This window comes from Thermobia domestica, chromosome 1, assembly GCF_964235325.1.
Source record: "Thermobia domestica chromosome 1, izTheDome1.hap1.1, whole genome shotgun sequence".
NCBI lineage: Eukaryota > Metazoa > Arthropoda > Insecta > Zygentoma > Lepismatidae > Thermobia > Thermobia domestica.
In genome coordinates this window covers 186,627,693-186,655,085 of record NC_137454.1, presented here as the reverse complement: position 1 = coordinate 186,655,085, position 27,393 = coordinate 186,627,693, and the positions used below count along the sequence as shown (strand labels likewise).

The 27,393-nt window shown below is 34.4% G+C and overlaps 1 protein-coding gene across 1 annotated transcript; it reads left to right on the top strand.

Annotated features, from left to right (window-relative positions):
- Positions 1 to 520: 520 nt before the first annotated feature.
- LOC145691939 (uncharacterized) lies at positions 521 to 27,393 on the top strand. The gene is made up of 5 exons (XM_081767246.1): positions 521 to 1,044; positions 12,529 to 12,663; positions 13,482 to 13,663; positions 16,675 to 16,832; positions 20,079 to 27,393. The coding sequence occupies exons 2-5, from the start codon at positions 12,537 to 12,539 to the stop codon at positions 21,187 to 21,189; spliced, it is 1,578 nt and encodes a 525-aa protein (XP_081623372.1). The 5' UTR covers positions 521 to 1,044; positions 12,529 to 12,536; the 3' UTR covers positions 21,190 to 27,393.

Here is a 27,393-nt window from a genome sequence, read left to right as displayed (position 1 = left end):
ATCTAGTTATGTGCTCAACGTGGATTACTTCTAAGATTACAATACTTTACCTCTATATTGAAATCCCCCCGCGGGGAAAAACCTGAAATTATCACAGATTCCAGGACACACTTAACTACGTCTGGGTGACTGAATTAAATTTTTTGGAGACTATCAGTCGTTGTGGTGGAGTTGGATAATAGTGTTGTGATGCTACTATCTAGTATTAATGTTGATGTTAAAGTTCCAATTTTCTTTGTTATAGAAATAATTTGATTTTAATAAAGATTTAATAGGTCGATCGAATGGATAGTTTAACTATAAATAACTTAAATAAATGCATAGGGTCAAAGAAATGCAAGCGAAAAGAAGTTTTAAAATAGTTTTTTTCTCCGTATCGAACAATATAGTTGGTAGTTTTCAAAGCCGATGTTTTAAATTTCTTCTGCGAATGCGTGTGTAAATGGAAACGCCCCTACATTATTGTAGGTTCCTGGTTGTCGTCTGCTTCGATTGCGCAACCCGATGCTCAATTGTTCCAATCGTCTTTTTAGTAAACAAATCAATACGACAAATTGAGAGAACTGCTAAAACCGGTAATTTATTTGTGATTTTTGAGTTAAGAAATGTACCAAAGTGATATTATTTGAAAATATGAAGTCAAAATATAAGGCGAAAATACGCAGAAATAAGATATACCGTTAATAATGTAAGTTATTTAATATTTTAATTTCGTCGCGTTCGACTTGCAGTCAGACGCTTGCGCAAGTATGTACCTTCTGGCGCGACAGACTGGCGACACTTTTGCTCGTGAGAATCCAAGGACATGTAAAATGTCGGGAAATTATCCGATGATATTTCGACATTCCTTGCAAACGTAGTCAATCCGCAAAGTGTCACATAGTTTTAACGTAGTATAAAGACAAATGTTTTGGAAGTTACTGTGGACCCAGCTGGACGACGAAAACATGAATTCAAATTCTAACTTCGTTTCTCTCGGTCAGCATCAAATAGATTGAAGATACATAATCCAAACAGTACAAAATTCCAAAGAAAATTTCAGAGGTAAGTATATAGTATAATTAACTTCTGAAAATAGAAATTAACATGAAAAATAATCGTAGCGGCAATAGTTTGAAGTAAGAAAATGTGTAATAAGGGAAATTTTAAACCTTTTCTCTCGAGAGAAAACTTATTTGGTTTAAAGAACTGCTAATTCAATTATTTGTAAAACGAAGAATGTTCATTCTTTTAAATATTAAAAGTAGTGGTGTTACTGAAGTAATGGCGTAAAACTAAACCATGCAAGTATACAGCATATTTTTTTTTTTTAATGCGTAAGTAGTGCAATTCGTTAAAATAAAAAAAAGAGAGATTAATAATAAATTGATAAACGGGAAAATGGTAATAATAAATGTCAATGGGTAAAATACACAAAATTTACAGATGAATGATGCAAGTACTTAGGCGTAACATAACGTAACCAAATCCAACCCAACCTAAGCTAACATGAGCAAACCTAAATTAACATAATATTAGTGGAAATAAACGAAATTCTATCATTTTTTGGGGAAATTATGCGGGACCCCTACACTAATATAACATAAACTAAGCTAACCGAATGTGAACAGAAATTACCAAAATTATAACTTTTTTTTTTTTTTTTTTTGGAGAAAAGAGCTGGACCCCTTCTGTTAAACATAGGCCATGTCAATTGTAATTATAACTATGTTAAGCAAAATACAAGGTTCCCTTCTGTGTGGTACACAGCTGTATAGTAGTCACAGCTGAGTGCAAGGTATTGTTTTGCTTTAGTGAACTACCAAACTGCACCTCTCCCATAAGCTTATCCTTCTCTTTAGCAGCCATTATCACAGTAGACATACATCAGAACTGACGGTATACTTTTGGATTTGGGAGGCCAGAATTTTTTACTTAAAATTCATACTTTCTTGCTTTATTTTCTGTATTTTTTAAAAAATGGTTTAGGTTAGGTTAGGCTAGTATAGGATTTTTGGATTTGGGGGGTCCAGAATTCTTTGATTAAAATTCGTACTTTCTTCCTATATTTTTTGTGTTTTTAATGATTTATTCTAGGTTAGGTTAAGTTAAATTAGTATTTACCCTTACGTAACGTTAGCTCATTTCTTCTGTAAACATAGTTTTTTTTTTTCTGATCCCCGTCCCAAATCCAAAACTCCCGAACTGACTATCTGGTTTTTGTATCATTATTCAAATGTTAAAATAATATCTTAAACTTACATAAACGTACATATGCTCACTTCTTTGTGTATATTATACAAATTGTTCACTTCGAAATATCACTGCGGTTCTTTACTTTGCATTGATACTGGTAGAAAATTCTAGAATAGAGGAATATGAAATGAATGTATAAAAGGGTACAGGTTCACACTAGCATCACCTGTTGGTACATTTACGCACTATCATACAACGGCTATACCTTCAAGCAAGGGAAAGAACCTCGGGGCAACCACCATATTAAAAAAGGAGACAAATAGTATTCTTTAGGCACATACCCACCGTTGCTAACAAGCCTATCTACACCAAGTTAAGGGGTGGGTGGGTGAAAAACCAAGTTTAAAGAAGAAAGCCCAGTAAGTTTTTATTAAATTTTGTACCGATGTTTAAAGTCATATTTCTACTTGAAATACTATTTAAGCCTTGATGTTCTACATATTGTACACATTGTGAGGCCGCGGTTGTTCACCTTTGGTTTGGGTTCCTGGTTCAATCCCAACCCCAAGAAGTGGGCTGTGTAGTGAGCAAACACCATGTGCGTGAGTTTTCTCGGGTTCTTCCGTTTTTCCCAGCATTATCATCCATATCATCAACACCGACTCTCTTAACGTCGGTGCATAATCATGAGAGATTAAACTTTAGAAAAAAAAATGTCGCACAATGGAATCCGTTAAGCCCCCTCCGTGTTTCGTGGGACACTCGCTTATATTTCGATTTTTAGAAAGAAGAAACTACCCAATTTTGTACAGTAACAAAGATGTGGTAATTCTATATAATATAAGGGGGGTGCGGTGGCTCAGTGGTAGAGCGTTCACCTCTGGTGCCTGGGGTCCCGGGTTCGATCCCAGCCCCTGCCAAGTGAACTTTGTGGTGGACAAACACCGTGCTCGTGGGTTTTCTCGGGGTTCTCCCGTTTCCTCCCACTTTCTTCATTCCACCATTTCACTCATCTCTCATCATCACCGTCTCCTTTAGCCTAACCGGCATAATCGTGGGACGTAAAACTCAGAGATTTCATTTCATTTTCATTTCTATATAATATAAAATAAGAATAAAATCCCCTTTTATACTCAGGATTCAAATCCCTGACCCAGCCGGTCTGACTGAAGATTTCTTTAGTTTCTTTTATGTACTGGGATAGTCTCTCATGTTAGGAACCAGAGATAGAAGAACAGGTTTATTAAATGGACGATTTCTTTTTTAATATTTTTTTTGGGGGGAAAGGAAGGGGGAGAACTGAAATATTGGAAGTAGAGTTTTATATATATGTATATATATATATATTCTCGTTTCCAATTCCTGCTTCTTTTCAATTAAAGGGCCTTTGTAACATATAATAATTATGTTATACGTCTGATACGCAAGAAGAATTCGGGAGTTTTACGATCTGATTGCCATTAGTGTTCAGAAGATAAGAGATATACATAAGTTCCTTTTTTAAGTAAAGTGTTTTCAATTTGTAATTAACTAACACATGGAGAAAGACATCGTATTATTTGTTTGTACAATTAGGCGAGTATGCACTACAAAAACAAAGGGAATGTAGTCACATTGCTTTTTATTCTGACTAGCTGAAATGTCTGTTCTCTTGAGTCTCCGCTGCCCCTTTAGGATATACATATCAATTAAAGTGTAATAATAAAATGTCCATATAAGATACTCTATTTTTGGCATAAATTTTGAACTCCTCCTCCCTTATCATACACTGTTTAATCGACTTACATGATAAAATTCCAGCTTGAGATGATACTATGTTCAAAAACTCATTTCAAACAGTTCAACCATTTCCTCGTGACAAGATCACAAATAACAGGCAACGTCGATTTAAATGTGAAGAAAGAAATTAAAGGAAATGCCTTCTTTCTCCCCGTAAAACTAAAATTTTTAAAAGTTGGAACACACATTTCCCTTTATTTTGATTGAGTATTTATGTACCGAGTTCCATCTTCCTAACTTGACGGCGTCATGACATACTATATTTTATATCAGTTTTGAAGCCCTCTACTTCCTGAGGGTGCGCCCTTAAATCAAAGTGATGTGATAACAACACAGCTCAAGGTACTAGGTGCTATGTTCAAAAATTTATTTCAAACTGTTCAACTATTTCTCCGTGATGCGATCAAAAACAACAGGCAACATTGCTTTTATTGTAAAGAAAGAGATAATGGCCTCCTTAAAACGGGAATTCTCAAACACGCTGGCACATGGGTCCACTTATTTTTAATGAGGAGCTTATATTACCAAGTTTCATCTTCCTAACTTGACAGAATCATGGCATACTGAATTTTTCACATAGATTTTGACCCTCCGCTTCTACCTGGTTAGATTCAGGATTTGCCCTAGTGGGCCCAGTCCTAAAAAAAAGCCGGTGACTTTTTTCGAGTTGCACCCACCTGGGTTTTTGAGCTTTTTGTTATTGTGCTGCCAAAATGTCTTAAGCCGTGGCAAAAATGCGAACTAAAGCTCACACACTCACGCGTTGAGCCAGTAAGGGTTCAGCTGTTGCTAAGCGAGAGAAAGCGAGTAGAATTCCTTCAGCCGATAGCAGCGCTTGCAACGGAAGAGTAGGGATCAAGTCAATGTGGCATATCTTTAGTATATTATTGGTACAATTAAGGTGATCACATTGAAAGTGATTTTTATCAGATTTTGGACTATCCTTTGGCGAATTAGATGCTTTCACGTTAAAATATACAACAACTTTCAACATAACACCTTTATAAAGTTCTGAATACATTGAATAAAATAAATAAATGAATGAAAAATAATTAAAAAAACAGCTTGAGATAATTATGGAACAAGTTAATGTATGGGTTATGCTTATAGTCTGAAGTAAAATATTCAGTTTTATATTTCAGAAAACACTTTCTGTGAATAGTGTGCTCGGTGACGCCGAGGGACGTTATCCCTCATACGGTTGATGAGTTTAAGGCCATAGGTGCCGGTACTACCAGTAGATATGTAAATACATTAGTAAAATCATTACTATTGTTTCTTGCCTTTGGTGGTAAGACAAGTATTCTTCAGTAAAATTTGGTTTTCCAACAACAGCAGTTTAGTTTAGTCATTTGTTGCTACTCTTCAAATAAGCATTTTGTAAAATCAACACTAGCAATAGCATAAGAATTCTTGTCAAATTTAAGAAGCTTAATGCCCGGATTCCGAAAACTACGTAACGCTTACTATTTCAAGTGCTAAATTCAAACTTCCGTACTAGTGGAAGTGTCGATGTATGGTAAAGAAATCTGCATTTTCGGGAAAGAACCGTCTTTCAACAAGTGCTCGGGAAATTCCTGTAATTGAACGCACAAAGTATCGGAAGTGAACTTCAACAATAAAACCATTTATTTTATATTTATTTCATATAAGATATTTTGAAACATTTATTTTTATAAAACTTGAATTATATCTGTTTTAAATTAATATATTTGGTATTCATATTTGGCGAACGTCACTGAGACTTCTGGGATGACTCGATCTACATTTGTTCATTTGTCTGCCTGTACCACACACACTACAAAGTACAACTTTCGGTCTTTTAAGTTTAAATTTTGAACATACAAATACGAGACACTCGAAATTTCGTGTACAGATTTAGGCCACAACCAACGTAAAATTTCAAAATGGCGGCCATTTTTTTCAAAATAGAGGGAATTTACGCTACAAAGCGCAGTATTAAGTCTTTTAAGTTGAAATTTTCAGGAATTACTTAAATGATTAATTTCATATCCTCATAAAAATATCTGAAAAAAGTGTAATACAACACGTGGACCTCATTTTTAAATCTAAGGTATCATTCCTTCCAGTTTTCCTATTGACATTGTCTCCATAATTTTGGATATCTTGGTTGCTACTTTCTATCGAGATTTGTAGCTTTTGCAAATTTTTGAAGTCGCTAATTTTTGTAAATAAATATGTAATAAGAGGAACATTTTTAAATATTAAAACATTTTAACGCTTCATCACATCTCGCCGTTAGAAAAGCGACAATCAATTCCCCGTCTTTATATAATTTTCAAACTAAGGAAAAAATAAAGCGCATTATCAACATTTGAAAACATGGTGGACAGTGTAGAAAGAGATGATTTCCTCATGTTGAGGTATCATTGTTACCTCATTCCATGTTTTGTAAATAATTGACCACTAGAGTTTCCAAATTTTGTACAGAGTAATTCTAAAATCACTATACTTTTATGTGAAATATTGATGAAATTTTTGTTGCAGTTAATGTGACAGACTGCTAACCAAAGAAGGACGTATCACAGCTTTTTCTGCTTGTCTGCGTGGAATGACATATCCAAAGATGTGAAACGAATTTGACTGTAACTTCGAAAACCCGCTCTACTAAACCGTGTCAATAAATTTCATCATACTATGTAGGGTTGTAGACAAAGAATGTCCGAAGACCTGTCCATAACGCCGGTCGTTTGGTATATTACTTCTCCACAAGGGTGAAATGTTGTTCCATTACTAAATAATATATGCTGCATGAAATTACCGTGCTTCGCAGTCTGTTGGAGGTCATGACACAGATTGTCGAGCTGAATAATCCTCAGTGCACAACTTGAATGTTGTACATACGTTTCTGCAACTTGAAACTGAGTGTACTTCACACAATCCTTTGGGAAATGCGAATCTCTCTGCTAAGTCTCGTGGCAGATGAGTTGGGCTACGTATGATCGCTTCCTCCATGTTTTCTACAATTTCTGGCATGATGAGAACAGTCTTTCAGGACGTTCTTTGTCTTCAACACTACCAATACATTGATAGCCAATACGATGGAGCCGTTTTCGAAATTGACATCATCAATTCAATGCAAAGAGACAGAAACAACGGCGATTCGTTCTTTGGTTAGCATTTTGTCACATAAGAAAGAGAAAAAAAAAATTCTGTATTTCCAACAGAGTAATCCAGACAAAACATTCATTTCTAAAATAATTATTTCAAAAGTCGTGGTAGGTTAGGTTAGTTTTTGTTGTATTAGATTAATAAAAGATTTATCATGTTATATTTTTAAATTTAAACCTATCCCAAAAATGAATCTGTTCTCTAGAGATGTACTCAGGGTTTGTGTTTTTTAGGGTTTAATTGGATTTTTTCGAAATATTTCAATGTATATGGGGTAAAGTGTTAAAATATGATTTATATTTCAAAATTGTCATTGTCGCAACTTGCAACAATTTTCAGTTCACTACTGCTTTGAAAAAGTGGCCGCCATTTTGAATTTTTACCTTGGATCGCCGAGAAAATCTGTACGGCAAATTTCGAATGTCTGTTGCTTTTACCCTCAAAATTTCAACTTACAAGTCCGAAAATTGCAGCCTGTAGCGTGGATACCCGCTAATTGAAAAATGGCCGCCATTTTGAAATTTTACGTGTTTCGTGATTCTGCTCTGAAAATTTCTATTTAAAAGACCGAAAATTGCGCTTTGTAGCGTGGATACCCGCCATTTTGAAATTTTACGTTGGTATGCCGCCAAAATCTATACAGGAAATTTAGTGTGTCTCGTGCTTGTACCCTGAAAATTTAAACTTAAAAGACCGAAAGCTGTAGCCTGTAAGGTGTATGTGGTACAGATAGACAAAGGAAAAAATGTAGATCGAGTCATTCCAGGAGCCTTAGTAACGTTCGCCAAATATGAATACCAAATATATTAATTTGAAACAAAAATATTTATAATTCATGTATTATAAAATAAATGTTTCAAAATGTCTTATATGGCAAATATTTTCCAGCGCAAAATAAATGGTTTTATTGTTGAAGGTCACTTCCGATACTTTGCGCGTTCAATTACGGGAATTTTCCTATCACTAGCAAGACAGTTCTTTCCCGAAATTGAATTTTAAACAATTACCAAAGGAATAATTCATATTTTATAAAGTAAATGTTTCAAAATGTCTTAAATGAAATTAAATATCTTCCAGCTTAAAATAAATAGTTTTATTACTGAAGTATTCACTTCCGATGCTTTGTGCGTTCAATTGCAGAAATTTCCCGAGCACTTCTTTCACGACGGGTTTTCCCCGAAAGTGCAGTTTTCTTTACTGTACATCGACACTTCCACTAGTACTGAAGTTTAAATTCAGCACTTGAAATAGTAGCGTTACATAGGCTTCGGAACTCCGAGTATTAAGCTTCTTAAATTTGACAAGAATTTTTACGCTATTAGTGGTGTTGATTCTACAGAATGCTTATTTGAAAGAGTAGAGAACTGGCAGGATCTTAAAAGCCTTAGTGGGTGGTAATCGGAACTGTCCGAACAATCATATCCTCTTACTAGTGACATTGTAACTTAACTTGTGTTCAACGACGTTGCCATAGCTTTGGTCCCCATTACACTGTGATTAATGGCTTACACATTGGGTTCTTTCTTTCTATATAGAGAAGGGGGAAATAAACAAACACTGACCAATTTGCCTGCATATATAGATCATTCCGTCTCAATGGAAAAAGAAATATTCTGTTGAAAGCAGGTTGAAAGTGTCAAATAACAGCAACATCAAGCACTCGGAGTTTCCAGACTACTTTTTTCTTCGCCAAAACATTTGAGACATTCCATTCCATATTCATATGACTGAGAAGATCAGCTTTTGCTCACCCCCTATTTTTGCCGAGAGCTGCCGTCCAGTTTGAATTTTGTTCCTCTCCAAAGGAAGAAGGAAGATTTTTCCACTCAAAGTGTCAAATAACAAAACAACACAAACCATTCGGAGTTTCCACGCTACTTTTTTTTTTTCTTTTTCGCCAAAACCTTTCTCAAGTGACAGAGAGGAATACGCACTCACCCCTCTGGTCGAAAATAGTCAGCTAGCTTGAATTTCTTGGCAACACCGGATTTCGGAGAAGATGTTTGTTTTACTACCATGTAGTGGGAGGAGAAGGTTAATAGGTCAATTTTCCATACCTCCCCCCAAGGTTTTTAAGACGTTTCTAGTAGTTTAGCAACTAATGACAATACTAAGTTTCTGAAAACCAAATTTTATTGAAGAATACTTGTGTTACCATCATATGGATGAACTAGAACTAATAGTTTCACTAATTTATTTACATATTTACTGGTGGTACAGGCATCTATGAAGGACAACGTCCTCCAGCGTCGCCGAGCACACTATTCATGGAAAGTATTTTCTAAAATATAAGTGCATATATTATTTCAAATAAGCTATAAACACAATGCATACATCCAAGCTATAAACACAATCCGTTCTATAATTATCTCAAGCTAAGGTAATCTTTTTTTTTATCATTCATCCAGTGCATTCAGAACTTTATATATGTGTAACGTTGAATGTTGTTGTATACTTTAATATGAAAGGATCGAATTCGCCCAAGGAAAGTCCAAAATCTGATAGAAATAACTTTCAATGTGATCACCTTAGTTGTACCAATAATATACTAACAAAAAGCTTGAAAACCCAGGTGGGTTTTAAAGTGGGTTCTTTCAGGTGGGTCCAACCCGAAAAAAGACCCGCGGATTTTTTCGGGCGGGGCCACTTGGGCAAACCCTTTATGTACTTAAACTATATTTTGCCTTTAAAAGTAAGCATCAATACCGGCGAAATTGAGTTATTACGTGGAATTGGTTGGGATCGGACCACAAAATAGTATGTAGGTAGTTTAAGAGTTCGCAATAGCATCTGCATGCAGCAGGGGATACTTGTTTAGTATGTGCCATTGCATTGCATTTCATGAGAAGTTGAGCATGCTTTTTTAATTTTACTCTAAAGTTTGAAAATGCCACTTAGCATTCTTCCCCCTGAGCCGCTCAAATGTACAGGGTGGCCCAAAAGTAGGTATACAGTTCTGTACTGATCAGCTCATTGCTTTTTATATCATTTCTTATTGTTATCAATCAAGTAGACTTAGTTTCTTTATTATTTGTTCTTAATGTAATTTTACTTATATCTTAAGCTCGGAACAGCCGAAGCAAATAAACCTATAATGTTATACTTGATCAGTACAGATGTGTATACCTACTTTTGGGCCATCCTGTATATATATATAAACTATTTGGCTATGTTAAATCAAGGATATAAATAGAACAGTAATTATTGCAGAAAGTACAGATTTGCTCATAAGAAATTCATTGTTACTTTAATGGTTAATTAAATTACTTTTTACTGGAATTAAGAGATAGCAAATTCTACTCTAGAAAATAGTTATTGACATTGGAAGGCGATGCGCTGATCACTCAACAGTAAATTTACTGTTGCCAACCATAGTTCTTCATAATGGTATTGGGCTTGATTGACTATAATGAATTATAGCGAACCACTTCGAGCGCCTAATGTTTTTTCATATATATATATATATATATATATATATATATATATATATAACAACACCGACTACGTTTGGGAGGTGATTCCTGACACCAAAATAAAACAAAAAGTATAGACCAACCTGGGTGCACAAATGCTTCCTTTCAGAGTTATAGGCTACCGAAAACATGAAATAATGAATTTTTAAGGTCCATAGCTCCAAAACTATGGGACCTACCATAATCGGGTCAAGACTTCATTTAGGAACTTGTATGTGACCTATCCAAATATCTAAGTTCTAGAATAATGCGGTACTTCCGCAACAATTTTTATAGAGGGAGTTTGGCTACGGGCGTATAATTTGTAACTTTTAGGTTTATTTGTTTCGGCCCTTCTGAGCTTAAGATATAAGTAAAAAGACGTTAAGAATAAATAATAAACAAACTAAGTCTACCTGATGGATTGCAATAAGAAATGATATAAAGGGGGGCGCGGTGGCTCAATGGTAGAGCGTTCACCTCTGGTGCTTGGGGTCCCGGGTTCGATCCCAGCCCCCGCCAAGTGAACTTTGTGGTGGACAAACACCGTGCTCGTGGGTTTTCTCGGGGTTCTCCCGTTTCCTCCCACTTTCTTCATTCCACCATTTCACTCATCTCTCATCATCACCGTCTCCTTTAGCCTAACCGGCATAACCGTGGGACGTAAAACTTAAAGATTTCATTTCAGAAATGATATAAAAAGCAATGAGTTGAGTAGTACTTGACTGTATACCTACTTTTGGGCCACCCTGTATAGCCTTATGTTCCAAAGTCCAACATCACATATCTATTCAAGAAACTTGTATTTCAGCAGATAAAGAAGGATATTTCTGCTAACTTCCAATACCTTGCATACCTTGCACTCCATTGCAGTTTAGTTTAGTATAAAGTTAGCCAAGAATGTTCTGTCGCTTTTTCACCCACCACCTTCGAACATTGATATGTCACCTAAGACGTACCTAAAAGATCAAAAGTAGTCGGCGTCTTCATCGACGACCTTCTGCCAACATTCTGGAAGGCCATGGATTTCATCGCGGTAGAACTTGGTGGACCGTGAAGCGAAGAAAGTATCAAGTGCATGTTGCACCTCTACTAGAGATTTGAACTGGCGTCCTGTAAGGTGATTGTTCAAGGAATAAAACAAGTGATAAGCGGACGGTGCAGTGCCCAGGGACTATGGCGGATGCAATAGCGTTTCCCATCCAAGGCATAGAATGGTGTCCCGGATCATAATAGCCACTTAGGGCTTAGTGTTCTATAACTGGAGAATCCCTTTGCGGTTCAGAAGTACTGGCTCCAGGGTTTTGAGTTTTTCTTGAACACGACTCAACTGCTGACAGTACACAGCTGAATTTATGCTTTGACCAACTGGTAACAGTTCCCGATGCACGATGCCGCGAGCAGTCCGCTAAACACACAGGAGGACCTTCTGATGCCTCGTCTAGTCTTCAGACCAACTAGTCTTTTAGTGGGACTTAGTTGAGGCCCTTCTTGTATTACATGATTATATCTACGCATTCTACCCATTAGTAGTATAGAAAATTTTTGTACTTGTAGTAATTTCAAGAAATGAGATAAGAAACTTAATATATATATTACATACACATTTGTCAATTGTTTGTGTTACTTACCACAAATGATCCTTTCTTATGTGCATATCAAATATTTCAAAATAACATATTTGGAAGTTGAAGAAACATTCAAAATAATGATATTGTTTACTTCAAATGTTGGCAGCTGATATCTCTATTAATACTCTGTCATGTTCAATTGCAACCTTGATCCTAAGAATTACTAACGTATAATTGGTTAAAGATTATATCTTGCTATAATATATTTATACTATACCGCTAAACAAATATTAGATCTGAAGAAAATTTTGCTGAAATTCCTGAATGAGAGTCACACTTACACAAGTTAGACCCATAAGGAAAGACTGTAGCAAATATTATATAATATTGTACGATAACACTTTATTTTCTTTTTACAGCTTAGAAGATGCCTTCGCACAAGTTACAACGACTGTACCAATTGTGTCTGGAAAGTATTGTGAAGAACGCCAACTTATGGGCTAAAAAGCAAAGGAGTGACCATACGGCAAACACAGGACCTTTCGATAACCTACGTGAGTAATATTTTAGTTCGTTTATGTGCTTCTACATTAAACATGTTTGCTTCAATTTGAAATTTATACATTATGTCCGTAGTGAAATTTAGGCATTAGAAGATTTTTCTTTCTTTCTTTTGTATTTATTTTTTAAAACATGGTTGAAAAGCAGAACAGCTGTGTAATTAAGATAAATCATTAGAAATGGTTCTCGTATGTGTCTTCAATTGTTTATTAGGTATCGCCAAGCATTTGTTTTCTTAAATGTTAAAACAAATATCCTCCTATGCCGAAGAGAAGGATATTTCTTTAGATATAAGATTCATTGTTTTATGTTCCATTTCAAAGAGAAAGGACACTGAAACGTGGGTAGCAACATATGCTGCAAGTCAAGGAAATTTCAACTTTAGAATGACTAGAGTAGTCCTTCGAAGGAGAACTTAACACGGATATTTGTATAATTAACACAATATCTGTTTCATACAAAAGGTATCTTTCGAAGCATACTAATACCATGGGTCCACATATAACATTCGAGATCTTACATGTTTATTGAGGTGAGGTGATTTTAGTTTAGCGTCCCGTTTAGCGGCGAGGCTATATGAGACGTGGACCTACTGATTAACGTGGAATCCGAACCACATGAGCTCCCGCCAGGAATCGAACCCGGGTCTCCCACGCCAAAGGCGCGTACGCTAACCGCTTAGCCACGAGGGAGCTCTACATATTTATTGAGTAGATCTCAATAAATATCATTAACACCTTGATGATGAATTTAATTCAAAATAATAATAATAATAATAATAATAATAATAATAATAATATTTTAATTTCAGCACCAACATTAGCGCAAGATTTACTGGATACGTACGAAAGCATTCATCGAGTTCAAGCTCTCAACACATTTTGGTTGGAGCAGTCTCAGTGGAGAATTTTTCTCACCCGGAAAATTACAAAATTGGTTATCACAGAGTTCACCGAGAAAAACAGTTTGGTTCATATATCTACCACCTGCCATGTAAGTTAATGATAATTGTTAAAGTATTGTATGTTCATGTTCGAAAGAACTTAACTGTCATTTTTGTTATAACAGCTCTTCATTTGATCCTGTATATAAAACTTATTTTGATGTATAGGTTTGAAGAAGAAAAAAGTTTTAATAGATGACGAATATGCGCATACATTTGCTGTAACAGATAAGAATAGAGGACTTTTGAACGGGAAGTGGGTGTTTCACAGTTGTTTCTGAATTTATTTTGTCATTTGTTTACCACGCTAGGAAGCCATACTTGAAGATGTTAAATTATCTTGCTGATTTTGAATGATTTTTTGCGTCTTTTGTTTATATCATTGTTGATACTCCATCATTTCGTGTGTCAAAGAACAGTCATTTTAAGTTTTCCATAACTTTATAATAATCAAAAGTTCCGACAACAGCTCTCTGGAAGAAGTTTCATTTACCGGACAATAGTTGTACCATATGTATTATGGGTATATGGAAAAACTGCTCTTCCGTAAACTTGCTGAATTTCCCGTGGAATCGCAGTTTTATGGGTATAAAATAATGAAAAGCTTTATATTGATGCAACTGGTACCTATCAAGGTATTCCTAATTTGGTAATCCTGATTTTTAATATGTTCCCTAATTAGTAGTTTTTCGTATCATCTTAAACCACAAGAAACAATAACTGGCTGCCCTGCCCTGCTTTCCTTTGCTGACCTAGTAGTTCCGTCCAGCGCAGGAGGCAACTGGGCTAAAAATCTGCCTTTCAGCAAAAGATTCACATTTACTCACACCAGTAGGGTCTTAAAAAATATTAGGATAAGATTGCTATGTTCTCACATGTAGTTGAATTGTTATCGTACGTACACATAATCTTCGATTTAATTCCCGATGGCAACATAGTATTCGGTGTTGACTTAACATCGTGAGGCAATTCGAGGCTAAATTTAATTTGGAAGTGTTGGGCTGAAGGTGCTACTGAAGTATGTACATAGTCCTACTGTTAAAATGAATAGAAGAGATTGTTTGTTTGTTATTGTGGCTGCAAGATTGAATTTGTGGAAAGTAAGACGTAGAAGTTAATGATATTTGTTAAAAATACAGATTTTATCCCTTGTGCACTTGCGTAGTGACTGTAATTAGTGTGAGCCACAAATTATAATACATCACGAGGTATGTCTACTCCCATATGGACAACTAGACATTAATGGGGTAGCAGAGGATGTGATATCCCTAATGCCGAAGAATTTATGTAAGTTATTAAAGTATGGAAGAGGTGGTGGAGACAGAGAATAAATACAAGAACGAGGTCGATGGTATATCCACCAATCGGTAGATCCCATTAAGCTGAACAAAATTGTATGGTGAGTGTTAATCCTCATGCGTAGTTTCCCAGCAAATCAAGATATTTTTTTTTTTTTTTTTTTTTTTTTGTAAATATAATAATTGATGCTTTTTAACAACCACTCCGCCTATTAAGATGAAGTAACAAGACGACAATATGTAGTATGGTTAATGGGACATAGCCCAAGATTATGATTAAATTTTCAACTTTAATTTTTGTTCAACTATAATAGTGTCCAAGGATAGGACTTACATCAGTCCATACATCACACCGAGCTGAACAACGTGATATGCTTGAGGGTAAAATTTCATGTGTTGTTTAAAAAAAAAAAAAAAATGAGAAAAATAATTTTTATAGCGCTGCTGAAATAGGTTATTTATATTTACGTGAAATACGCATGCTAAGTAGCAGACTTCATCCACTGTTGTTTGATACACATAGTACTTGTAACACATCCTGTTTCGATGATATATAAAAGAGAAAAAATGTATATATTCCTCTTCAACTAACTAGATAAGGTTAACGTCTGTAAATTTTACGCATGACGTTTAATTTGACGTAAATTTTGTTTCTGCTTAAAATTTTGCTTGTCTTTATTATTAGTGCGCGGTTAACAATGTTTTGAGTCCTCACGCTAACAGAACATCGCTGTTTTCGTTGGCAACTTCCAATTTATTAAAAAAAAAAAGGAAAGTGACGGTGTATCAGTTTCCGCGCAACAGCTAATAAATTTGGAAATTCCTGTGCAAGAAGTTTAGCAATGAAGCCCAGCGCAGACTTAACACAGTTTTACGAATCTTGCCGTATTTATCAGTGCTTGATTGTTTGTGTGTTGCAATTTAGCGTCCCTTTTCAGCATCGAGAATATATGAGACGTGGGCCTACAGTAAGGTGGAATATAAACTAGCGTAACATGTTATCTTTTAAAATGCTGTCCTACGTGGAATCTAACTCGGAACTAAGTGCACCAAAGGCACACGCGCTAGCCACTAGACAAGCGGTGAGGGCTGTCAGTGCATGAATAGAGTTCAGATAATGCGTCCAGTGTTTCTTCCAGACATGTTTTTAGGAACCAAAATAATACCTCTATAATATAATAATAAGTAGAATAGTACCAGCAGTACCCCCCGTAATACGAAGTGTGTTCTCCCGGAACATATTTTCTGAAAGAAGCACTGGATGCGTCGACAACGGATCATATAGAGCAAGGACGGCAATTGGACAGTTCTTGTAAGTGAATTGAACTCTGCATTGAATGTCGAACATTAGGGTTAGTGCTGTACTTAGTGTTTGTGAGCGTGATCTGTTTCGACCTCTAAAGGAATTTTCGGGAGCAGAGAAGTTCGGATAGGATATAGTGATTAAACGCAAAGTCCTAAAATGGACTACCGGAAGTTTCGAAAAGACTGGGGAAAGTGTTTTCACTATATTGGATAGTAATTTTAGTTCAAAAAATAATTCGTGAAAAATCAGCAATATAGTTAATAAATGGTGGAAGACGAAATCTAATTCGAATTTAAATGCTTATGTTTCATTTTATGAGAAGCTCTGTCCAGCGGTATTAAATACTCAGCGTAATCTCTAGAACTGTGATTTGTACATCTCATTATTTAATTATATGGGAAATAAGCTATATTCTGTGCTGATTTCGTCCGAATTTCAAAGTACCTTTCTTTTTTAGAATCTAAAGCATCTAGAAATCAAGAATTTAGATGATCCTCTCTCGCTGTTTAAAGTTGTTGCTCCATGTCTTGGAACTATAGTCGTCTTGGACATCCAAGTATCAACTGTGACAAATGGTGCTCTCAAATTTATAAAAGAGCAGTGTTCACATTTAAGGTAAGTTATTTCTCCCTACCCAAGCGTGTTGTATTTAATTCATTATAAAATTTGTATGTTTATTCTTCTCTTCATTTATTTATTTATTTATTTATTTATTTATTTATTTATTAACATATTTGTAAACAGTGATTAGTGTTCGTTAGAATAATGGTAAATGACTTATACAACTGAAATAAAAGTTTTCAGATGATGGCCAAAGTATTATTATTATTATTAGATAGCATGACGATTTTTAAACATGAGATGTGAGTTGTAAGAAAATGTTTAAAAATCAATCTGATCCAGTGTTGTTGCATTCCTTGAATTTTAGCAACTACTTCTGCTTCCTTCAGTATATTATAGACAAATTGTGTGCATTTGCTTCTAACTATAGTGTAATAGGCATTTTCAATTTTTAAAAAATAATATTAATTATAATTAATGTTCTCAGATGTGGATAATTTTAAATTTCCTTTTTGGTACCCTCCCACAGGTGAGAAATACTAAATTTAATTTTGATTATTATTTACGAAAATTTTCCGACAAATTGCATGAATAGTTTCTTTTTGTTATATATATATATATATATATATATATATTTCAACATGGTAGATAGTAAGACACCAATGGATTTCTTTTGACTGTTGTGGTATTCCTTCTCTTCTTGAGACTTGAATTGTTCATGATTCGAAGGCTAAGGGTTCAATTTTTTATCTTCAATATGTATATTTTCTAATCAGTCACTTGGATAATAGTTCTAAAATGATTTTATTACTAGAGGTAAAATAACTTACATTTTTTAAATATAATATCTCTCTCTTGCACCCATTACTTGCACTTGTGAAGGAGTGTCCACTACCGCTGTTGCGGGACAGGACGTTTGGGCGCCGCCATTTGGGCGCGGACGTTTTGGCGCTGCCGTTTGGGCGCAAAGCCGTTTAGGCGCCAGACGTTTGGGCGCGAGGTACATAGTAAAAATCACAATTTACGACATATAAAGTAAGCTAGGCACTGAAAACTAAGCGCCAATCAAGATATATACATTCCCTACACTTCTATCTTTATCTCACTTCATTTATCTGTATATTTTCTATCTCTATGTTATTTATTCATCTAAATTAAATAGTTTAATGCGTTTGTGGCATTTGTTGCCTAACCTCGTCATGGATTGATTTTTCGCTTGTTCACGATTCTTGTACTTCTGATCTAATGTTGATCTAATTTTTGTAATATATAAGAAAGCTAGGAAATGAAGGAATCAGACAAACTGTTAATAATTTTCTTAATGTTAAATAAAACATATTGCTTTAATTTTTGTATTTTTTTAAAGAAAGTTAATAATTACATATTTATGAATATTAAAATTTGTTTTCTTTCGTATTACGTTTGCCAAACTCTTCTCTTCCTTAAGTCCAATAAAGAACTACCAATAAAAGATTTCAGCGTAGTCGCTAACACTCTCGCCTTCGGTGCGATCTGTCCCGGGTTCGATTCCCGGTGGGGGCACTCGGTCGAAAAAGTGTAACACGCTCTTTCAGGCCAGCCACCCTGCATGAGGTTTTCCTGGGTTTTCTTCATTCACATCAGGCAAATGCCGGGGTGGTACCTAATTTATAGGTCCAGGCCGCTTCCTTCCTTCCCCAATCCTTTCTTCCTTCCCTTTCCCCGGATAGTGTGCTCCCTCAAACGTGACGGGCTAAATGGCCTTAGATGCCGAGAGCCCAGAAATCTAAAAATCGAGTTGAGGGAAAAATCCTAATCGAGTTGAGGGAAAGATATTTTGCATACATGGTGTCTAAGACATATTTCGCATACAGGATGTCTAACACATTGAGTTTAGGAACTGTAGTATGCCGTATTTCTGGTATCACTTTTTTTATTAACATTCCAATATAAAAATCAAAACTTAACACACATTTTTTTCGTCCCATTGTAAGCATTTAATCTGCATTAAAAAAAGTGGCGAAAGGAAAAAGAAACAACGATTTCAAAGTGAAAAATAATAGTTAAGTGTACATATATTGGTCATTTAGCCACTGGAAATGTGTTTGACATTCACACTTATTGCGTAACTACAGTAGAAGGCCTGCTTTAAGTTTTTTAATGGAATAGGCTCACTATGTATGTAATGCAGTCAATCATATCTAGTCTGGTCTACTTACATTTGGCTTGAAAAGTTATCAAATAAAAAGCACACTTAACTTTCGTTGAAACTTAAATTTGCAAAATTTAATTGTTAATTCGGTTTTTATAATTTTGAAATTCCAGTATTTCTAGTATGTAAAACAAAATCCAGTATAATTCAAGGACTTCCACTACAGTAGACACCTTGTGATATCTTGATTCGAACTTAGTACTCAGCGCCTAACATAACGACTTTTTAACTCGCGCCCAAACGTCTGGCGCCCAAATGGCTTCGCGCCCAAACGTCCAGTGCCCAAACGGCGGGGCCCAAATGTCCGCGCCCAAACGGCGGCGCCCAAACGTCACGTACCGCGCTGTTGATGTCATATAGTGACTGTCCTATACTGCAGGTGAACACATAAAGGAAACCCATGACAGCATATGCAGTGTTTCTCTTCGCATTATCATGTCTGAGGTCTTTTCGGAATTCTCTCACCTCTTCATTCTATCAGTTCTTTCATATTTATTCATTTTCATTTATTATTCGTTTCTTTTACCCTAAACTGCATAAACCTGGGACGTAAAATTAGTTTATTTTTATTTTACATTGCTAGATGAAGGCGATGTTCTAGAAAATTTCAATAGTAGTTTTCGTTTACTTCTAGTACTTATGATAACTTAAGTTTACCAGCGTTTACATAATGTGCAGTAATACCCAATAAACCATGTGTTATACAGATTTCTGTCATCACTTTCCGCGCACTTTGAACGAATAACTATCTCACCTCCAGGTGTGGTTCGTACGAAGAAGTCCAGGTTTCATGTACATATAGTGGACACTTCATCAAGTTTCAATGTCATTTTTGCACCTTCAAATTTTAATGGTATTTCCAACTGGCTGTATCCAAGAATGGCCATAGTGTGTGGAGCACAATTTTAGTCACTAAAGCCTCCGCACAGTTCTCCTGTAATGAACATCTGGATATGACTACTTTAGATGTTTATATCACAGTTACCCATATTTTCCTATTAACACAACATTCCTTGTGATAAGCTGTAAGACACGTTGAATATGTGTTTAACATCGCATTTCGATGAGTGTCTAATAATTTTGACACGATTTTATTTTTCATATTCCAGGATACTGCGCTTGAGGTCATGCTATGTAACAGATAAGGGCGTCGCCTGCCTGAAACTAATGCCAAATTTAGTGGAAATGGATTTAAGGGAAACGGAAGTATCACACACTGGCATCTGTCGAATCTTGAAGTACAATCCGCAACTTCAAATTCTCCACCATATGGATGTAGTGAAATCCTTATATAAAATGCATATCAAGACATTGAAGAGGGATCCAGATTTATTACCCACGTACTGTTTACAGGAGCTGGAATTTAGTTATTCACGGAAGGAGAATCCTTTTATATTATTGACTATCGTCTCTGTTTGTCCATCTTTGGAAAAAATTCACGTGGAGTTTGATTTTCGAGGAGCGCCATTTGCGTTAGCACCTCTGTGCAAACTAGAATCTCTGAAACAACTTCATATTCAATGCGTAGGTAGCAAAGACTGTGCCATGAATGAAGATGATCTGTTATTTACCGGAAGCATAATTCCTATTCTTAAAGCTCGTGGAAGCAAGTTGACGGCATTGTACTTGGAAAATGTCGCGGGAGTAGATATGAAATTTATTGAATCTTATTGCCCACATTTAGTAGATTTAGGACTGTTTTATAATACCTACACATCCCAGGGTTTCAGTGCAAACCAGAATATTGAACCGTACAGAATTTTTCCAAATCTGAAAAAGCTCAGTTTTGGCTCAAACATAGGAGAAGACGATTTTCCTTCCTTCTACTTAGAAGCACTGTTAATGCATGAAGACTTAGAGGAATTGCTACTATCCGGCTCTCCTTTGTATTCAGATGAAATGTTCAAGCGCGTCTTTCAAAGTAACAGTTTTCCGAAACTCAGGAAGCTTGAGCTAGATTACTGTAATATTTCGCAGCAAGTAATTGAGTCTTTTCTCACGTTGAGCACGTCATTATCCGAGGTCAGTATTTGTGGACATTGCGTGTATGAACAAGCGTCACAAGCGCTTGATTTCATATTGAAAGAGAATCTTAATGTTCATTTGGAAGCGTACATTTATTCTTTTATGAAATTTAAGAAGCGTATTATACGGTATAAACAGTATGTTCATTTCATTCGCTCCAAACACAGCTTGTTAAGTGAAAAAATCGTAGCCTGAAACAGTATGTTTCTTCTGAAGGGTTTTCAATGGATAAAAGAGCGCAATGAGCGATGCTTGTAATTGTTAGGGATAATAATGACTTGTCATGTTTGTAGTCTGTGTGCTTATATAGATATCCGTTGCTTGTGCATGATGTATGCTGTTTTATAAAATTCTAAATTCTAAATTGTAGTATTGACAGTTTTTAGGTCTTAGAAAATTCAAAACTGTTACCCTAAGGAAAAAAGAAATTGTGCCAAGTAGACATTGCGTGAAGTTTGCGTAAAAAATAAATTAGTAAACGTTTAAAAGTGAAAAGGTGGAAATTCTTATATAATCTATAGTAGTCGTAAATATATAGAAGTTTTGTGAAATGAATTGATGATGCCTGGTGTCTTTTCTGTAATTGAAAAAAAAAAACGTGCTGTCATAAGGATATTAAATTCGAGTTTTATCATGCTGCATTGACTTTGTGCACATTTATAATTGGTTTCAAACTTTCATTCATGATAACTAATTAACGTTTCTGTTTATTTATTTTTTAAATAATTTATTAAGATGCTCCCCTCTTTCCTTATTTCTGTGCTATGACGTTAAAAATAAAGTTGACACCTCCTATAAAAATTGTTAAAACATTCTAGCGAAATTGCAGGCTAGAAGAAACAACGTATTATTGTATAATTAGTTATCGATCGTATGGAGCACATTGCAGTACTTCAAATCACTCACCTGTAATAGTCCTCTTCAGTCATTCCTCCGATATTACAAGTGAGATAGTCAGTCACTCGAAATATCGGAGCAATGATTGAAGAGAAACAGTGAATGATTTGAGATATCTGTTATTGGTTTGTCGTGATCATGTTTCTGAAACGAGATACAAACTTTCGGCATCAAAATAACTAATTTTTCCCTCCCAACAGGGGTATTTAACATGCCTTATCCAACTTTCATTATTTTTTACGTTTATTTGACATGGTCAAATGTTTTTACTTCAATGAGAAATTTTCTTGTCATCAAACTCTGTATGTTTCTTTTGATGTAGAAAAGAGTTAAAGCGAGTGTCGATTATGCACTTTGAAATGTTTAGTATGCTAAAAGGTGATGCGTTATAGATACGGGTTAGATATAGATCTCAGTCTATAATGAGTTGATGCGTGTATATAATTTTTATACCGTATTACATGCAACGTTGAATCTTTTGATACCATCAAATGTTCAGCGAAAAGGAGAGAAATAAAATTCACGGTATTTACCTTGTAACCATATACGAAGTAACATTTCCTGTCTTACCATATCATGTTAAAACTTCAACATATCATGATTTTTGTGTAGATATTGATGCAGTATAGCTCTTGAAAAAAGAAGAAGGATTAGACTTTTCCTTCGTTCCCCCAGTAAATTATGTTTTGTTATATTTAATTGTAAAAGATCTCATTCATAAACTGTGATGTTTTTGTTTCGTTTCGTGTGACAGTTGTTTGTTAATTATAATATTTTTATTAATAGAAATATCATGTATATATATATATTGTACACTTCAAATGTATTATAAGAAAGCATAATGGTATCTTATGTATGTACTAGTTGTAGTGCCATTAAATTAATTCTTTTTTGTTATATAAGAATGTAAGTTATTAGAAATTTGAACATTTAATTATGCAATAGGGTAATATTTAAGAGAGATAGAATAGATACATGAATTTCCTGATACTCTGGAGTAATTTGTGAGTGTCGATAACAATACTCACAGAGCAGAAGCTTCTTGTATGTGTTAAAAGTACTTACAATCCACTATTTCCTATCCTATCACAGAGGCAGAAATATTTTCTACTAAAGAGAAGACAACGGCAGTACTAATATAGTATTCTTTTTGTTTCTATTTATATATCTTTGTCTTTCGTAACAAGCATTGAAAACCAATAATAGTAAAACTAATAAATGTATAACTGCTGTTATATGTATGTTATAAACGAATCGGAAAACTAAACAGTTTAGCTGTTTGTGTGAAATACATTTTTGATTATACAGGGTGTCTGCTGATACTGGAAATACTTGAATTATACTGGAATTTAATTTTGATACTGGAAATATACTGAAATTTTGAAAATGAAACTCAGTAGACACCCTGTTATAACAAGAAATACCTCATTCAGTATATGGAGCGAATTAGGTATCGGAAAATTATACTTAAAGGAAAAAAGGAAAAAAGAAAAATCCTTCACTAGAATTGATTAAAAGCAGCCATACCAGTCGTTGTAAATATGTGCAAAAATTCCAATATAACAGATGTAATTAGTGCTCTCAGACATTACGGATTTACTTCAGTACTTCCCCCCCTTCGTCTAAAAATATTCAAAACTCCCAAGTGTTCCTGTTTTTGTCCAAAACACAAGTTAATATCATTCGTGCGATATATATATATATATATATATATATATATATACATTTATTTTAAATCGATATTTTTTTAAAAATCGCTTTTCATTAGTTATCGATACACAACTAACAGGAATAATGTACTCTCTGTCACTCACTTTTGAGAAGTTTTTACTTGTAATTTAGTTAATTCTGATACTTCAGCAAATCCCAAGTGCATAACTGAGCTTCCTCGTGGGTATGTGGATAGCGTAGGCATATTTGGCGTAGGAGACTCGAGTTTGATTCTCGGCGGGAACTTACGTGGTTCGGATCTCACATTAAGATGTAGGTCCACGTCTCATATAGCCTCGCTGCTGAATGGGGCGGAAAATTCAAGTCTATTCAATTCAACTCAACTATGAATATAGTAGATTTTCATAGGGTGTTGTGTAAATTTTCATAGTATACCGTAGTCTTTTAGTCTGAAAATCTGAAAGCCCTAGTTATAGTATGTTTAACTAATCGGTACCGTATCTACTATTGTTTTTTATGTTGAATCATTATAAAAGTTATTGACTCTCGTGTAGATGAATGGTTATTACACTAGATTTTGGTGCGTGAGCTCGTGAGGTTCAATTCCTTGTAAGTACTTGATTTTCAATAGTCTACGGGCCATAAAGTTTGGGACAAGAAACAAGATAAACAGTTTTAACCCGGATGCTGACTTGAAATAGTGAAAATCACAGTATACCAGCAGTTGTGATGAATTTTAACAAGAAGAGAGATCAATGTACGACGACGCAGATAATTAGGTAGTAAATAAGACTGACTATTTAAAGGAAAACACTCTAAATGTTATATATAAAAATGCCAGTCGTCACAGGAGATCGAATACAAAATGGTCAAATTGAAATAAAGTTTATAAAAACGAAAGCAAAATTTAATACGTAAAATAGATAGACAAATTTAATCTAGAGAAAAGGAAATTGGTTATTTTTTAATTAAATTTCATTGCAGTATCTTGTAATGTTCCCATACGTGGGATTATGGTCATTTTTCTTATCTAATATTATTAACTGTACGTGCTTGAATGCATTATTTATTGGTTGTATATATAAAGTAATTTAACGAAACATGAATCAGTCACTTTGGCTCTTCACTAAACTCAACACCCACTTTTTCGAATTTTAGTGATCAACTTAGACAACGAATAAGGTCAAAACTTAGAAAGTGAATCAGGAGGCAAAATAGAATCTACAAAATTGTATTACTTGAACTAATAATTGCTTTGAAGATCTTTCGTATAGTGTATAAATTCAGATACTCAACAATTTTGACGTCATAAAATGCGCACCCAAATTTCTGGTCTATAAGAAGATGTTTGGAAACGGCTGCCTTACTTTCTACATTTTTTTTATATGTGTATCCCACTTTATGTTAATATTTGTTTATTATCTATATATTATTTCTGAATGTATTATATCCATTATCTATTTACACTGAGAATCAGTTAAATTTAATGCACTATACGTATCTTAATTATTTCTCCCACGTAACATAATATAAAGGGAAATGTAAATGAAGAGCGAGCGCTAAAAGAAACTAATATGCGAGAAAGGAAACAAAGAAAACACACTTTATACAAATCAAATGATTCTTATTTGAAACACTGTATGCTTATTAAGACATAACAGTTGGAAAGTGTTCTTAAATCAAAGAAAGCTCAATGGGCTTGTATTCTTTCTTATCTTTGATTTTATTGTGGTGTAGTTAACTGACATTTCCGATGACTGTTATGACTATGTTTAATCATTTCTTAATAGTGGTTTCTAGTAGTTATTAAAAAAAAAAAAAAAAAAAAAAAAAGCGTTATAATTTTAAGGTCCTAATCCGCTCCGTGCATTGAATAAGGTATTTCTTGTCATATCCGAAATACATTTCATACGAAGAATTAGATCCCGAACATTTTTGTTATGTTCATGCATTTAGTCCAAAATACAGAAACAGACCCAACATGATTTTCACTGGTAATGTATCAAGTTCTTAAGAAGTAGGTTTGCATACCCGTATTCTATTGTTAACCAGGTTTTGAACAAGAATAAAAAAAAATCTTCGAGTTTATCAAATTTTTAGAGTTTTCTGAGGAGATTCGAAATTTATTAAGCATTGAACTAATAACAAAGAGCAATTGCACGTAAGAATGATACAATTAAATTGTCTGGTGACGGGTTCAAATAAGGTCTTTCTTACCAGATTATTTTTGGTTTAGTATTATCTTCATCTACCGTTTGTGTTATATCTTTTCGTCATTGTTTCTCACCACAGACTACATGGAATGGTTATATACGCAAAAGTAATATTCAGAAAATATAACTCATTTACGCATAGGGAAGGAATAATATTCAAGGATGTAAAGTTAAAAAAAATACGTACATATATATGATCGACATTGTAAACAACATGTAATCGAATTGTATCCCGAATATATCCAGAAATAGAATAGTGAATTCAACATCTAACATCAGTGAGATATGGATGTCAACTGTTCGTCTCGTTTGAATGAAATGGTTTAAAGACGAATCTTTATATGGTTTGTTCGTTACTAATATACTTCTGGTTTTATTCAAATTGATTTTAGGATTGGCAACACATAGTTCCTAATAAGATTTTTCCTTTTTTTTTCCGCAGATGGATATAATTTATCAGCGAAAGATAGCATTGAAACATGTAGTCGTCGTTTCGTTTTCTTGTAGAGAGAATACCAACCGTATGTTTTAACAGTTTTCTTGTTTTTCAGAAAATTTTACAATTGTCAAAAAAAAAAAAAAAGTTCGTAGTGGGGGGAATAACTGAAACCATACTGTTTTAAGGACAAATGGGGAAATACAATTGGTAAAGTAAGAAAAGCAAATGCATTTTTCTTCTAACAAAATATTTTGCTTTCATTCTGAGAAAAAATATGAATACATACATACATAATTACGGTGTGTAATTGGTTAAGTTGCGTGCATATAACAAAAACATGTTCGTGTAACAGCAACCACAGGAAAGGCAATGAAAGCATTGGCTTTTAGGCGCCTGTTTTACAGAAGTTACTTGGCTTGTAATGCTGGTGTATAATAATTTTTAGAATTGTATTTATGACAAATTACAATTGTACGTGTCAAATTAGAGGTAATAGCAATTGCATTTACAGAATAACTTTTACTATTGTTCAATTATTTCTATATTTTATTATTTTACGATTCGTAGAGAACACTTGTAAATGTGTAACTTTTGTAAAACAAGCCGCAAACAACAGGAGTTAGCACAATAGGTAGTCGTTTCCGTTTCCGGAGCCTCCGTGTATAATATTTATATTATGACTATTGTTTTCATTGCCTTTCCTTTTCTTGTAGTTATTTACTTTTCACTGGGCCATATATTATACATACCGTAACTGTAATATATTTTGTATATCACAGACGAGTATGTTTTAAGAAAAGCCTGTGATATTTTTCTTTGTGTGTTTACATAACAAGTACCTGTTTTGTAAGATGTGCAATGTAAGCTTTCGCCAGCAATCAAACCCAAAAGCATTTGTACATAAAACATTTTTTACCTGCTCCCTATCCTATTATATAATAATCTGCTAGTGAAGGCGTTTATTTTCTGTAATCTTTTTTAAAAAAAATGTTATACATGTAGAATTAGTTAGGTTAAAAAGAGAAAGAAAGATGAGTAAACATATCGCAGTCACTTTGTAAAAAGAAAATGATTTTTTTTCTGACAGCATTGTGCGAGCTTTAAGAAAATGTGCGCGTGTTGCTATAAAGACTTGTACAGTTAAAAAAAGAAACTGAAATATAAAGTATGTTTTTCACA

Bases quoted from the DNA above. Each gene is read 5' to 3' on its own strand.
- LOC145691939 (XM_081767246.1), top strand. From the start codon at position 12,537: ATGCCTTCGCACAAGTTACAACGACTGTACCAATTGTGTCTGGAAAGT. The intron at 12,664-13,481 runs GTGAGTAATATT...TTTTAATTTCAG, and splicing joins AGGACCTTTCGATAACCTAC to CACCAACATTAGCGCAAGAT. The intron at 13,664-16,674 runs GTAAGTTAATGA...TTTCTTTTTTAG, and splicing joins ATATATCTACCACCTGCCAT to AATCTAAAGCATCTAGAAAT.